This window comes from Ranitomeya variabilis, chromosome 2, assembly GCF_051348905.1.
Source record: "Ranitomeya variabilis isolate aRanVar5 chromosome 2, aRanVar5.hap1, whole genome shotgun sequence".
Lineage (NCBI taxonomy): Eukaryota > Metazoa > Chordata > Amphibia > Anura > Dendrobatidae > Ranitomeya > Ranitomeya variabilis.
The window spans coordinates 622573262-622588274 of record NC_135233.1 but is presented as its reverse complement, the minus strand read 5'-3'; the positions used below and the strand labels follow the sequence as shown (position 1 = coordinate 622588274).

General features: G+C 50.4%; 1 protein-coding gene across 1 annotated transcript in view; it reads left to right on the top strand.

Annotated features, from left to right (window-relative positions):
* Positions 1-406: 406 nt before the first annotated feature.
* Positions 407-15013, top strand: part of AJUBA (ajuba LIM protein) — a 32461-nt gene continuing 17854 nt past the window's right edge. Inside the window, exon 1 of the mRNA XM_077288906.1 lies at positions 407-1482. Coding sequence (XP_077145021.1) covers positions 567-1482 — 916 coding nt within the window. The 5' untranslated portion in view covers positions 407-566. The remainder of the gene's footprint in view (positions 1483-15013) is intronic.

Here is a 15013-nt window from a genome sequence, read left to right as displayed (position 1 = left end):
GGGGGGGATACATTGGGGTCTCCTCTGTGGGGGGGGGGATACATTGGGGTCTTTTCTGCTCTGGGGAGGGATACATTGGGGTCTCCTCTGCTCTGTGGGGGTGGTTACATTGGGGTCTCCTCTGCTCTGTGGGGGGATACATTGGGGTCTCCTCTGCTCTGTGGGGGGGATACATTGGGGTCTCCTCTGTGGGGGGGGGGATACATTGGGGTATTTTCTGCTCTGGGGAGGGATACATTGGGGTCTCCTCTGCTCTGTGGGGGGATACATTGGGGTCTCCTCTGCTCTGTGGGGGGGATACATTGGGTCTCCTCACTCGGGGACTGCTCTCGGGTCCCGACGCTCTGGCGCACTGATCCCGCCGCAGCACATTCCTCCGTGACGTAGCACCACCGTCTCCCTCCGCACATTCCTCTCCGGGAGCCGCAGACACAGAAGAGCAGCGGCGGCAGCAGGAAAAGAGTCCGCCCGCCCCCTGCCCTCTCCTCCGCCCGGCGGGGTCCCAGCTGCCCCCGGAGCCCCGCACCTCGCAGCCCGGCTGGGATGAAGCTTCCCCCCTCGCCAGCATGGAGCAGTATCCGGAGGAGGACGTGGGCCGGCTGATGGACGAGCTGTGCCTGGAGGAGGGCCGGCCCCGGAGGCTGAACGGCGCGGGCCTCCAGCACTACCACTGCCCGGCCGAGCCGTACCGGAGCCGCCAGGAGGCGGAGGTGGCGCTGCCCTGCTACCCGGGCCGACCGGGCATGTACCCCGGGAGCAGCGGCAGTAGTCCCCGCTCCAGCACCGCCTGCCCGGAGCTCGGCCGCCTGTCCAGCCCTCGCTCCAGCCTGGTGGTGCCGAGCCCCCGCTGCAGCCTGGCCCAGTACGAGGCGCCCAGCCCGCGCTCCAGCTACGCCAGCACCGCCAGCGACACCAGCAAGCACTCGAGCCCGCGGGCCAGCCTGCACGACGGCGGCTCCAAGCCGAGCAGCGCCCGCACCAGCGGCATCAGCCTGGGCTACGACCAGCGGCACGTCAGCCCGCGCTCCAGCTACTGCCCCGGGGAGGCGGCGGCGGCGGACGGAGCCCGCACCAGCCTGAGCCTGCAGGACGGCCGCGCCGCCACCCTGGCCAGCCCGCGCTCCAGCATCTCCAGCCACAGCTCCCGGAGCTCCCGCGGCTCCATGGGGCCCTCGCCACGCTCCTCCATGCTGGCGCCGGGGCTGCAGGAAGAGGCGCTGCCGGGGGAGGGCGCGGAGGTCGGCGGCTACAAGCTGCTGGCGCACTCTCCCCCCCGACACGAGCAGCTCACGGCCGAGCCCGCCACCGCCTCGTACGGCTACAGCTCCGCCCGCGGCTCCGCCACCCTGCACCGCTTCAAGCTGCCCTACCAGGTGACCCCCTGCAAGGAGAGCGGCCCCAGCCCGGCGGAGAGGAGGCTGGAGGCCCTGACCCTGGAGCTGGAGCGGGAGCTGGAGATGCACATGAAGAAGGAGTACTTCGGTAAGAGCCCGGGGACGGAGAGCATGGGGGGGAACGGGGGTGTCCGGAGGATGGGGGACCGGGGTCTCGGGGACTGGGGTGTCCGGAGGACGGGGGGGGGGGGGACTGGGGGAACAGGGGTGTCCGGAGGATGGGGGACCGGGGTCTCGGGGACTGGGGTGTCCGGAGGACGGGGGGGGGGGGGACTGGGGGAACAGGGGTGTCCGGAGGATGGGGGACCGGGGTCTCAGGGGGACTGGGGTGTACGGGGGGGGGGGACTGGGGTAACCCGGGAGACTGGGGGAACGGGGGGTGTCCGGAGGATGGGGGACTGGGGTAACCGGGAGACTGGGGGGACCGGGGTCTCAGGGGGAGTGGGGTAACCGGGAGACTGGGGTGTCCGGAGGACTGAGGGGACGGGGGTGTCCGGAGGATGGGGTGTCCGGAGGATGGGGGACTGGGGTCTCAGGGGGATAGGGTGTCCGGGGGACGGGGGTGTCCGGAGGATGGGGGACCGGGGTCTCAGGGGGACTGGGGGGTCCAGGGAGACTGGGGTAACCGGGGTGTCCGGAGGACTGGAGGTTCAGGGAGAGGATAGAGGGTCCTGGCGCCGGCCTGTGTAACCCTTTGTGCATCGGGCTTCATCTCCAGCCGCGTCGTCTGTCGCTTGTCCTTGATGACGACTGTGCTCTGATCTGACAGACGACATTGCCCGGCGGTGGCCACTTGCACAGATCTGATTGGTCGGCCTTGTTGCCCACGTTGCAGCGTCTCGCGGTGTTGCGCACAGGAGCTGACGCTCTCGTCTCTCCGTCCCTTGTGTCCTATTTCCTGTGGCGTTGTAGATGGAGCAGAGCTGATGCGGCACCGGCCGGAGGTGATGTGCATGTGACTGATTTTTGTTCTTTTGTTGGGGGCTTGTGTGGACCCCTCCAACACTCATCATCTTGTAACATCAGCAGATTTTGGGGGTCTCTTTAGTGATTATCTGGGGTTCTGCCTCATAGACCCTGCTGACCTGTCAAAATCCAGACACAGGCCGCAGTCATGCATGAGGTGAGAAATGTCCGTCATTATGGAGCATCTTGAGGGGTGCATGGGATCGATGTGCTGAAGACCCCACATACCTGCTCCCCAATATCATCTGTCAGGTTGGGTGTCTGCTCCTTGGGGGTCGCAGTTGTGTAGTGTCATTTCCCAGCACAAGATCGACCCCACTGACCATAAGAGCTTACACTCTACAGGAGAGAGAGGACCCCGCTGACCATAAGAGCTTACACTGTACAGGAGAGAGAGGACCCCGCTGACCATAAGAGCTTACACTGTACAGGAGAGAGAGGACCCCACTGACCATAAGAGCTTACACTGTACAGGAGAGAGAGAGGACCCCACTGACCATAAGAGCTTACACTCTACAGGAGAGAGAGAGGACCCCACTGACCATAAGAGCTTACGCTCTACAGGAGAGAGAGGACCCCACTGACCATAAGAGCTTACGCTCTACAGGAGAGAGAGGACCCCACTGACCATAAGAGCTTACGCTCTACAGGAGAGAGAGGACCCCACTGACCATAAGAGCTTACGCTCTACAGGAGAGAGAGGACCCCACTGACCATAAGAGCTTACGCTCTACAGGAGAGAGAGGACCCCACTGACCATAAGAGCTTACGCTCTACAGGAGAGAGAGGATCCCACTGACCATAAGAGCTTACACTCTACAGGAGAGAGAGAGAGGACCCCACTGATCATAAGAGCTTACACTCTACAGGAGAGAGAGAGGACCCCACTGACCATACGAGCTTACACTCTACAGGAGAGAGAGAGAGGACCCCACTGATCATAAGAGCTTACACTCTACAGGAGAGAGAGAGGACCCCACTGATCATAAGAGCTTACACTCTACATGAGAGAGAGAGGACCCCACTGATCATAAGAGCTTACACTCTACAGGAGAGAGAGAGGACCCCACTGACCATACGAGCTTACACTCTACAGGAGAGAGAGGACCCCACTGACCATAAGAGCTTACACTCTACAGGAGAGAGAGAGGACCCCACTGACCATAAGAGCTTACACTCTACAGGAGAGAGAGAGGACCCCACTGATCATAAGAGCTTACACTCTACAGGAGAGAGAGAGGACCCCACTGACCATACGAGCTTACACTCTACAGGAGAGAGAGGACCCCACTGACCATAAGAGCCTACACTCTAAAGGAGAGAGAGGGGACCCCACTGACCATAAGAGCTTACACTCTACAGGAGAGAGAGGACCCCACTGATCATAAGAGCTTACACTCTACAGGAGAGAGAGGACCCCACTGACCATAAGAGCTTACACTCTACAGGAGAGAGAGAGGACCCCACTGACCATAAGAGCTTACACTCTACAGCAGAGGTCCTCAACCGCCGGTCCGCGGACCAGGACCGGGCCGTTGAGGTTTTGCAGCCGGTCCGCGGCGCCGCTGACAGCGGCTAAACACGCCGGTTGTGCGGCTTGTCACACTCCAGCGCCGCAGCGTTCGTCACACTCCAGCGCCGCAGCGTTCGTCATTCCCCCTTTGGTGGGCGGCCGTGGAGTTCGGGCGGAAGTCTCCTCCCCCTCATCCGCCACTCCCTCCTTCCATCTCCCGCTGTACGAGCAGGGCGGGCGGCTTCCACAGCCGCAGCTCCTCCCATTCCGTGACGTCACCATGTATTTCCGGAGTCACCATGGGTGAGTCATATCCGGCCTGTGCGGGAACAGCGGGCTGGGCCCCTCTGAATGAAGGTATTACCGGTGGCTGTGCAGGGTCCATGTGTGGGGAGCTGGGGTATAGATGTAGCAGTGCTGAATATTTTTTTCATGAAGTGGCCATGAAACTTAATAAATAACAAACTCAGCTCTGCTACATCAGTAAAAAAAAATTGATTAATCATTAATCAATTGGTTTTTTACTGATGTAGCAGAGCTGAGTTTGTTATTTACTGTTTGTTACTCATGTGCTCTCAAGAGAAGTTATCGGTCCACACTGCACTGCACTGATAAAAGTACCACAAAGCTTTAGCATGAGGCCAGATGTAGCAGAGAGGAATGTGTCACTTGTAGATTTCATACACAGAGTGATTCATTTGTCGGGTTTATGAAACACTGAACACAGATGTAGCAGAGCTGATGGTGTCACAGCAGAGTACATTCATTAAAGGGAACCTGTCACCACGTTTTTGGAAGATGGGATAAAAATAGCGTTAAATAGGGGCAGAGGTGGGCGTTACATTAGTGTGTTTGTTATGCGTTTATTACCCACCTAAGTTGCCGAAATACCTTTGCAAAGTCTCCGTTTTCGCCTGTCAATCAGGCTGGTCTGGTCAAAAGGGCGTTGTCTTCCCCCAGATTTTGCGTAGTTTTCCGTTGGTGGCGTAGTGGTGTGCGCATGCCCAAGGTCCCGAATCCTCTGCCAGGGGATTTAAAAGAGCGCGCTGTTCGTTATTTCATTGGTGATCGGTGGGCGCGGCCATCTTCCTTTGGCCGCGCGTGCGCAGAAGCGGCGCTCTGCTGGCCGCGGCGCTCTGCTGGCCGCGGCTTCAGGAAAATGGCCGCGGGATGCCGCGCGTGCGCAGATGGATATCGCGGCGGCCATTTTCCTGAAGCCGCGGCCAGCAGAGCGCCGCGGCCAGCAGAGCGCCGCTTCTGCGCACGCGCGGCCAAAGGAAGATGGCCGCGCCCACCGATCACCAATGAAATAACGAACAGCGCGCTCTTTTAAATCCCCTGGCAGAGGATTCGGGACCTTGGGCATGCGCACACCACTACGCCACCAACGGAAAACTACGCAAAATCTGGGGGAAGACAACGCCCTTTTGACCAGACCAGCCTGATTGACAGGCGAAAACGGAGACTTTGCAAAGGTATTTCGGCAACTTAGGTGGGTAATAAACGCATAACAAACACAGTAATGTAACGCCCAACTCTGCCCCTATTTAACGCTATTTTTATCCCATCTTCCAAAAACGTGGTGACAGGTTCCCTTTAATCATTAATGAATGTACTCTGCTGTGACACCATCAGCTCTGCTACATCTGTGTTCAGTGTTTCATAAACCCGACAAATGAATCACTGTGTATGAAATCTACAAGTGACACATTCCTCTCTGCTACATCTGGCCTCATGCTAAAGCTTTGTGGTACTTTTATCAGTGCAGTGTGGACCGATAACTTCTCTTGAGAGCACATGATCAATGACTAACACAGGTCTGCTACATCCGCACCGCCGTGCCGGAGGAAATGTTATGGAATGATCAGGAAACTCCACCCCCATATGACCAAAGCCCCGCCCCTGCCCCACCGGGCCATGGAAAACTGGTCTTGCTTAAAGCCGGTCCCTGGTGCAAAAAAGGTTGGGGACCTCTGCTCTACAGGAGAGAGAGGACCCCACTGACCATAAGAGCTTACACTCTACAGGAGAGAGAGGACCCCACTGACCATAAGAGCTTACACTCTACAGGAGAGAGAGGACCCCACTGACCATAAGAGCTTACACTCTACAGGAGAGAGAGAGAGAGAACACCACTGACCATAAGAGCTTAGGCCTCTTTCACACTTCAGTCTTTTGGCATCAGTTTGAATCCGCCGTTTTCATCAAATAGCGGAACCGCCATTTTTTGGGGGCGGATCGCTATTTTCCCATAGACTTGCATTAGCGACGGATTGTGACGGATGGTCGTCCGTTCCATCCGCCATGTGACGGATCCGTCGAGATTTGGCGGACGTCATGTAGACATAGACGGACATTATAACGTTTTTTTTGTCTACGCCGAAATGGCGGTTCGCGACGGATCTGTCGCGTCCGCCATTCCATAGAATGGGTGTCTATGGGCGACGGATCCGTCGCGTCCGTCATTTCGGCGGATCCGTCGCCCCAATCCGCTTTTTCAATTGCGCATGCTCCAAAAAGTAGATGCTTTTCCCAGACAACCCCCAAGTAACGGATCCGTCAAAAAAACGGATCCGTTACAACCGTTTTCTCAACAATTGTGACGGATCCGTCGATCTGTCACTATGTCAGAGCAGACTGACGCCAAACAACTGAAGTGTGAAAGAAGCCTTACACTCTACAGGAGAGAGAGAGAGAGAATCCCACTGACCATAAGAGCTTACACTCTACAGGAGAGAGAGGACCCCACTGACCATAAGAGCTTACACTCGTTAGGAGAGAGAGGACCCACTGACCATAAGAGCTTACACTCGTTAGGAGAGAGAGGACCCCACTGATCATAAGAGCTTACATTCTACAGGAGAGAGAGGACCCCACTGACCATAAGAGCTTCCACTCTACAGGAGAGAGAGGACCCCACTGACCATAAGAGCTTACACTCTACAGGAGGGAGAGGATCCCACTGACCATAAGAGCTTACACTCTACAGGAGAGAGAGAGGATCCCACTGACCATAAGAGCTTACACTCTACAGGAGAGAGAGAGAGGATCCCACTGACCATAAGAGCTTACACTCTACAGGAGGGAGAGGATCCCACTGACCATAAGAGCTTACACTCTACAGGAGGGAGAGGATCCCACTGACCATAAGAGCTTACACTCTACAGGAGGGAGAGGATCCCACTGACCATAAGAGCTTACACTCTACAGGAGGGAGAGGATCCCACTGACCATAAGAGCTTACACTCTACAGGAGAGAGAGAGAATCCCACTGACCATAAGAGCTTACACTCTACAGGAGAGAGAGAGGATCCCACTGACCATAAGAGCTTACACTCTACAGGAGGGAGAGGATCCCACTGACCATAAGAGCTTACACTCTACAGGAGGGAGAGGATCCCACTGACCATAAGAGCTTACACTCTACAGGAGGGAGAGGATCCCACTGACCATAAGAGCTTACACTCTACAGGAGGGAGAGGATCCCACTGACCATAAGAGCTTACACTCTACAGGAGGGAGAGGATCCCACTGACCATAAGAGCTTACACTCTACAGGAGGGAGAGGATCCCACTGACCATAAGAGCTTACACTCTACAGGAGGGAGAGGATCCCACTGACCATAAGAGCTTACACTCTACAGGAGGGAGAGGATCCCACTGACCATAAGAGCTTACACTCTACAGGAGGGAGAGGATCCCACTGACCATAAGAGCTTACACTCTACAGGAGGGAGAGGATCCCACTGACCATAAGAGCTTACACTCTACAGGAGGGAGAGGATCCCACTGACCATAAGAGCTTACACTCTACAGGAGAGAGAGAGGACCCCACTGACCATAAGAGCTTACACTCTACAGGAGAGAGAGGACCCCACTGACCATAAGAGCTTACACTCTATAGGCTGCAGTGATCCCCTCCAGTGCAGATGTTATGAAGTCAGAGCAGGGTCCGGGTCAGCGGTGGGCTGTCAGTATGTTACCCGCGGGCACGGGGCGCCAGGGTGGTCATTCGCCCCTCGTCTGGAGATCGGGGCTGTCGCGCCTGGGCTTGTCTCTTTGATGCTGACGTTCCGCTTGCGCTATCGAGGTGTTTCACGTCTCAGGTGTTCGTTCTGCCGCCAGTTTGTGTTCCCCTCCCCCCATTGTGTCTAGGGTCAGGTTCCCTATTCATTTGGCTGCACTTTGTATCTCTGGGCCCTCAGGGGCCAATTCTAAGTTCTTCACCTGTTTTATAGGAGTTTACATCCTCGGGGATGCAGGTCACTCAGAAATGATTTGTGAGTGTGGCTCCTGCTTGGGCCCCTAGAGCTGTGGTTTGGGGGGGCAGGACCCCCGGGTGCTGTGGTTCAGCAGGTATAGGACCCCCGGGTGCTGTAGTTCGGTGAGTGTAGGACCCCCGGGTGCTGTAGTTCTGGGGGTATAGGACCTCAGGGTGCCGTAGTTCGGGGTTATAGGACCCCCTGGTGCTGTAGTTCGGGGTGGTGGTGAAGTGTATGTATGTATGTATGTATGTGCAGTGACCTTATGTATAGGTATTGTGTGACTAGTAGTAATTGAACATCTGTCCTGAAGGCTGCAGGTTCGCACCCAGGTGTTAATATGTATTTTCTTGAGACAAGCAGACTTCTGTCTCCTCCAATCTCGCCAGGGGGTCCTGCTGGAAGCAGAGAAGAAAGGTAACATTTGACACCTCCTAGCTCTTGGAAGAGAGATGTTAATTACTGCCTGATAGTATCTCTGTGACAATGTTTACACAAAGGATCTCAAGAGAAAATAATATACAGTATATACTCGAGTATAAGCCGAGATTTTCAGCCCATTTTTTTAGGCTTAAAGTGCCCCTCTCGGCTTATACTCCAGTCATTGTCCCAGAGGGGGAGCGGCAGCTGTGACATACTCACCTGCTCCTGGTGCGGTCCCTGCTTCTCCGGGCGCTGACAGCTTCTTCCTGTATTGAGCGGTCACATGGTACCGCTCATTACAGCAGTGAATATGGACCCGACTCCACTCCCATAGGGGTGTAGCTGCATATTCATTACTGTAATGAGCAGTGCCGGTGACCGCTCACTACAGGAAGAAGCTATCAGCGCCCGGAGAAGACCATCAGGTAAGCTGCCAGGGACCGCGCCGGGAGCAGGTGAGTATAATGGGGGGGTGAGCACTGTGCAATATTCACCTGTCCCACTTTCTGGCGCTGCTCCATCTTCCACGTCCTTTGCAGTGACGCTCAGGTCAGAGGGCGCGATGACGTGGTTAGTGCGTGCCGCCCTCTGCCTGAACGTTAGTGCAGAGGATCCGAAAGACGGAGCAGCACCGGAACGAGGGCTGGTGAGTATTGCAAGTGCCGGGGGCCTGAGTGACGAGAGGTGAGTGTGATTTTTTTTTTTTTATCACAGCAGCAGCATATGGGGCAAATATCTTTATGGAGCATTTCATGGGGCCATAATCAACTTTTGTGCAGCATTATATGGGGCAAATATATTTATGGGGCCATAATCAACATTTGTGCAGCATTATATGGGGCAAATATCTTTATGGAGCATCTAATGAACTGTATGGAGCATTATATGGGGCTCCTGATTCAATATGGATTTTCAAAAACACTTAACCTACTGATGTCTCAATTAATTTTACTTTTATTAGTATCTATTTTTATTTTTGAAATTTACTGGTAGCTGCTGCATTTTCCACCCTAGGCTTATACTCGAGTCATTAAGTTTTCCCAGTTTTTTTGTGGCAAAATTAGGGGTCTCGGCTTATACTCACTTGTACGGTATTCATTGGAGGGCGCAGCCGTGGTCCAATCAAAAACCAAGCAATTATGATATTAACTTGAGGGGCTGGTCTAGAAACCTGACCTCCAGACCAAAGTTATAAATTAGACCTGTATACAGAGACACGTGTTCACATAATGGGGGCGGCCGAGCTGGTGTGATCCAATCTACATTCATCCTACCCTCGGAGCAGAAAGCAGACCACCAAGTTAGATGATTTCTGTAAGTTTCTCCTGTTATTTTATACTGTTTTGCATACCTGTATGTCTTTTTATTACCATATTTTTTTATCTTTTTCTTTACTGTAAGCACTGTTTCTTTTTGTATTAAAGCTTAAAACTTTTAACAAGTTGAATCTTTTATGTTCTAAAGAATCCATAGCCTAAGGTGTGTGAGCCTTATGAGTGGTAGACAGTAGTAGTAATATTTCCGGGACTCATCACCCCTGTGTTCGGTGAGTGGTGGCAGCGTGTATGAGCGGGTGTGTGGCCTGGGTGGGTGTGTGATTTATGCTCCCATCACAGCATAGGACAGAGGTTGAATGCTGTAGTTCGGGGGGAATAGGACCCCCAGGTGCTGTATTTTTGGGAGGTCTTTAATTTTTTGTGTAAAGTCTCAGCACCGTCCCCACAGACTTCCTCGCTTCATGGTTGTCAGGGTCTATGCTTGTTGTCAGTGCAGACTGTTACTTCACATGTGATTATCCCGACTTGATACATTGTAGCGAAACCCCAGCTACATGAAAACCTGTCCCTGCTGGGTATAGGGGGCTGCGGCCTCACATTCTCAGGACCCTCTGCTGTGTGCGATCAGCGTCCGCTTCTGCCGAGTCACTGATATCAGTCTTTGGCGCGTGAGTGGTCTCTGGTGTCTCTTCCTGTGCTTCTCCAGGGGTCTCGGCCATCGGACTCTGTGTGTGGTGAAATATGTGTGTGTGTGTGTATATCTATCTATCTATATATATATCTATATCTATATATATCAGGGCTGTGGAGTCGGAGTTAGTTTTGGTCGGAGTCGGTAGAAATGTACCGACTCCAGCTTTTTAAAAAAATGTATTAATATTTCATAATTGAACTTTCATATGAATTTTATACATTTTTTTACTTCTTGTGTCACTGTTGTCCACTTCCCGCCGGCCATCCTGATCGTGGACACGCACCCTTACTGACCACTATATCAGTTGTACGACCTGGTAATAATTTTGTACAATTGTTTTTAGGAAAAACAATTGTCATTTGGATTGTGAATGCAGAATTAAAAACCTGAGAATGTCAAAGAAGCGTCACATTAAATCAGCTGTATTTGAACATTTCACCATCACTCAAGATAGAAAACATTATGTCTGTCAGTGTATGACAAATGATCCAGACGAAAACAAACGCTGTGAAGCCAAGATCAGTGCATATTCAGGCAAAGATAAAAATGCTCCTACCAGAGCTTCTAATCTAAAGAGACATTTACAGCGCTTTCATCCAGAAGTACTGAAAGCAGTGGATGAGAGAGACTGCATCCAAACCAATGAACCAGTGCCCAGCTCTTCCAGCCAAACAAAGGAGCAAAGAACTTTGCAGCCATCAGTTGCAAGATATTTTGTCAGTGACAAAGTTACTGTGACAATGACAGTAGATACATTTAAAAAACAGATCATAGAGCTTGTTGTAAAGGATAGTGTGCCTATTTCATTATTTTCACGACCAGCTTTTATGTGTCTGAATGGGGAAATGGCCCGCAAGCTTGGTGTTTCTCTGGAGAGAGAGAGTATTAGAAAATTGGTAATAGAAGAAGCTTTTAAACAAAAGGAAGAACTTAAAAAAACTCTCAAGGGACGCTTTCTGTTTCTTAAAATGGATGCCTGCACACGTCACAGAGTGAACTATTTTGCCATCAATGTCCGATTTGTTTGTGACAAATGAAATAGTTACCACGACATTGGCAGTAAAAGACACCAAAGCTCATCACACCAGTGAGTTTCTCCAGGTCTTGGTGGAAAAGGTTCTGCAAGACTATGAACTTAAAAAAGAGCAAGTTCTTTCTGTCGTAACTGACAATGCTTCAAATATGATAAGTACTATTAATCTAATGAATGAGTGTAATGATGGTGACCAGCAGCTAGAAGAACATTCTGGGTCCACAGACACAGAAATGTTTGAAATAGACGAAAAATTTATTGTAACTGAGGAGCAAACTGAAGTTGCTTCAGATGAACAGCAACATGATAGTTTAGATGATCTTGTTGAAACTGTGTCAATACGTTCTTTCATTCATCACATGCACTGTGTTGTGCATACGCTACAGCTGGCTATAAGAGACAGTCTGCAAGAAGGACATGCTGCTGCACTGATTGGCAAGGTGAGAAAATTGGCTACTGTTGAACCCCTAAAGTTGACTCAATTTTGAAGAGACGTGCTGGAAAAGGGGCAATTATTGATCAAGCCACACGATGGGGCAGTACTTAATGATTCAGCGCTTGGTTGAACTGAAAACCTTTCTTGTAGACATGGCTAACCCTCAACTGACGCTAAATGAAAGTCAGTGGAATCAGGTGACTGAGCTGGAAAAATTGCTAGAGCACCCATTTACAGTGACTAAAAAATTACAAACAGAGGACTTAACTCCAGGTATTTTCTTAAAGGAGTGGAAGAACCTGATGTTTCGCCTGTCCCAAAGAGGAGGGTTAATTGCAAGTGGCATTGCTACATCAATGAAACTGAGAGAGGAGCTACTATTACAAAATAACATTCTTTTGGCAGCTGTTTATGTAGACCCAATGCATCGGATTCTTCTAGATGATCAACAGCTAACTAAAGGAAAAGAAACTCTGTTTGAAATAGCAGTAAGGATGAAAGGGTTGCAGAACAGTCAGGAGGAACAAGAAGAATTTGGTCGTCCTGCCACATCTTCACCCTCATCAACTGATACAGGTCCTTCTCAAAAAATTAGCATATAGTGTTAAATTTCATTATTTACCATAATGTAATGATTACAATTAAACTTTCATATATTATAGATTCATTATCCACCAACTGAAATTTGTCAGGTCTTTTATTGTTTTAATACTGATGATTTTGGCCTACAACTCCTGATAACCCAAAAAACCTGTCTCAATAAATTAGCATATCAAGAAAAGGTTCTCTAAACGACCTATTACCCTAATCTTCTGAATCAACCAATTAACTCTAAACACATGCAAAAGATACCTGAGGCTTTTAAAAACTCCCTGCCTGGTTCATTACTCAAAACCCCCATCATGGGTAAGACTAGTGACCTGACAGATGTCAAGAAGGCCATCATTGACACCCTCAAGCAAGAGGGTAAGACCCAGAAAGAAATTTCTCAACAAATAGGCTGTTCCCAGAGTGCTGTATCAAGGCACCTCAATGGTAAGTCTGTTGGAAGGAAACAATGTGGCAGAAAACGCTGTACGAGAAGAGGTGACCGGACCCTGAGGAAGATTGTGGAGAAGGACCGATTCCAGACCTTGGGGAACCTGAGGAAGCAGTGGACTGAGTCTGGTGTGGAAACATCCAGAGCCACCGTGCACAGGCGTGTGCAGGAAATGGGCTACAGGTGCCGCATTCCCCAGGTAAAGCCACTTTTGAACCATAAACAGCGGCAGAAGCGCCTGACCTGGGCTACAGAGAAGCAGCACTGGACTGTTGCTAAGTGGTCCCAAGTACTTTTTTCTGATGAAAGCAAATTTTGCATGTCATTCGGAAATCAAGGTGCCAGAGTCTGGAGGAAGACTGGGGAGAAGGAAATGCCAAAATGCCTGAAGTCCAGTGTCAAGTACCCAGTCAGTGATGGTGTGGGGTGCCATGTCAGCTGCTGGTGTTGGTCCACTGTGTTTCATCAAGGGCAGGGTCAATGCAGCTAGCTATCAGGAGATTTTGGAGCACTTCATGCTTCCTGGCACCTGCTCACAGTGCCAAAACCACTGGTAAATGGTTTACTGACCATGGTATTACTGTGCTCAATTGGCCTGCCAACTCTCCTGACCTGAACCCCATAGAGAATCTGTGGGATATTGTGAAGAGAAAGTTGAGAGACGCAAGACCCAACACTCTGGATGAGCTTAAGGCCGCTATTGAAGCATCCTGGGCCTCCATAACATCTCAGCAGTGTCACAGGCTGATTGCCTCCATGCCACGCCGCATTGAAGCAGTCATTTCTGCCAAAGAATTCCCGACCAAGTATTGAGTGCATAACTGAACATTATTATTTGATAGTTTTTTTGTTTGTTATTAAAAAACACTTTTATTTGATTGGACGGGTGAAATATGCTAATTTATTGAGACAGGTTTTTTGGGTTATCAGGAGTTGTAGGCCAAAATCATCAGTATTAAAACAATAAAAGACCTGACAAATTTCAGTTGGTGGATAATGAATCTATAATATATGAAAGTTTAATTGTAATCATTACATTATGGTAAATAATGAAATTTAACACTATATGCTAATTTTTTGAGAAGGACCTGTATATAGCAAGCATCACACAAAGAGAATGCAGTCAACAAGTCCCATAAAATGTATAAATTTATTAAATATATAGTATATTACGATAAATAACTGATAAATGGACAACAAAGGACAAAGGTAAAGCACTATGTGATGGTGTAAGTAGCCCAAGGACTACATAGTCCCATCACTGCATAGCCATAACAAGCAGTATAACAAATAAAAGACCAGTGTTCATATAACACCGCAGGATAAACATTCCCATATATCATAGCTCAGTGGCACCGCACCAGAACATGGCCTGAAACCTAAGTGTAACCGAGATTTACCTTGTATGGGATGCAGCGAGAGGCTGCGCCCCCTGAGGAAGGAGCTTGTCGCTCCGAAACGCGCGTCGGGGTGGACTACTGGCCTCTCGCTGCATCCCATACAAGGTAAATCTCGGTTACACTTAGGGTATGTGTCCACGTTCAGGATTTGGTCAGGATTTTTCATCAGTATTTGTAAGCCAAAACCAGGAGTGGAACAATTAGAGGAAAAGTATAATAGAAACATATGCTCCACTTTTGCATTTATCACCCACTCCTGGTTTTGGCTTACAAATACTGATGAAAAATCCTGACCAAATCCTGATGCAAATCCTAAATTTATTGTTACGAATTGGCCATTTATGAGGGAGTTGGAGTCGGAACCTGATAAAATCCAGGAGTCGACTCCACAGACCTGAGACAGAGATATATATATATATATATATATATATATTAGAGATATATATATATATATATATATTAGAGATATATATATATATATATATATATATATATATATCTCTCTGTGTGTGTGTGTAGTGACATATGTCTAGGGTTATGTGTGTACCTAGTGATAATGTAACATGTCCTGAAGGC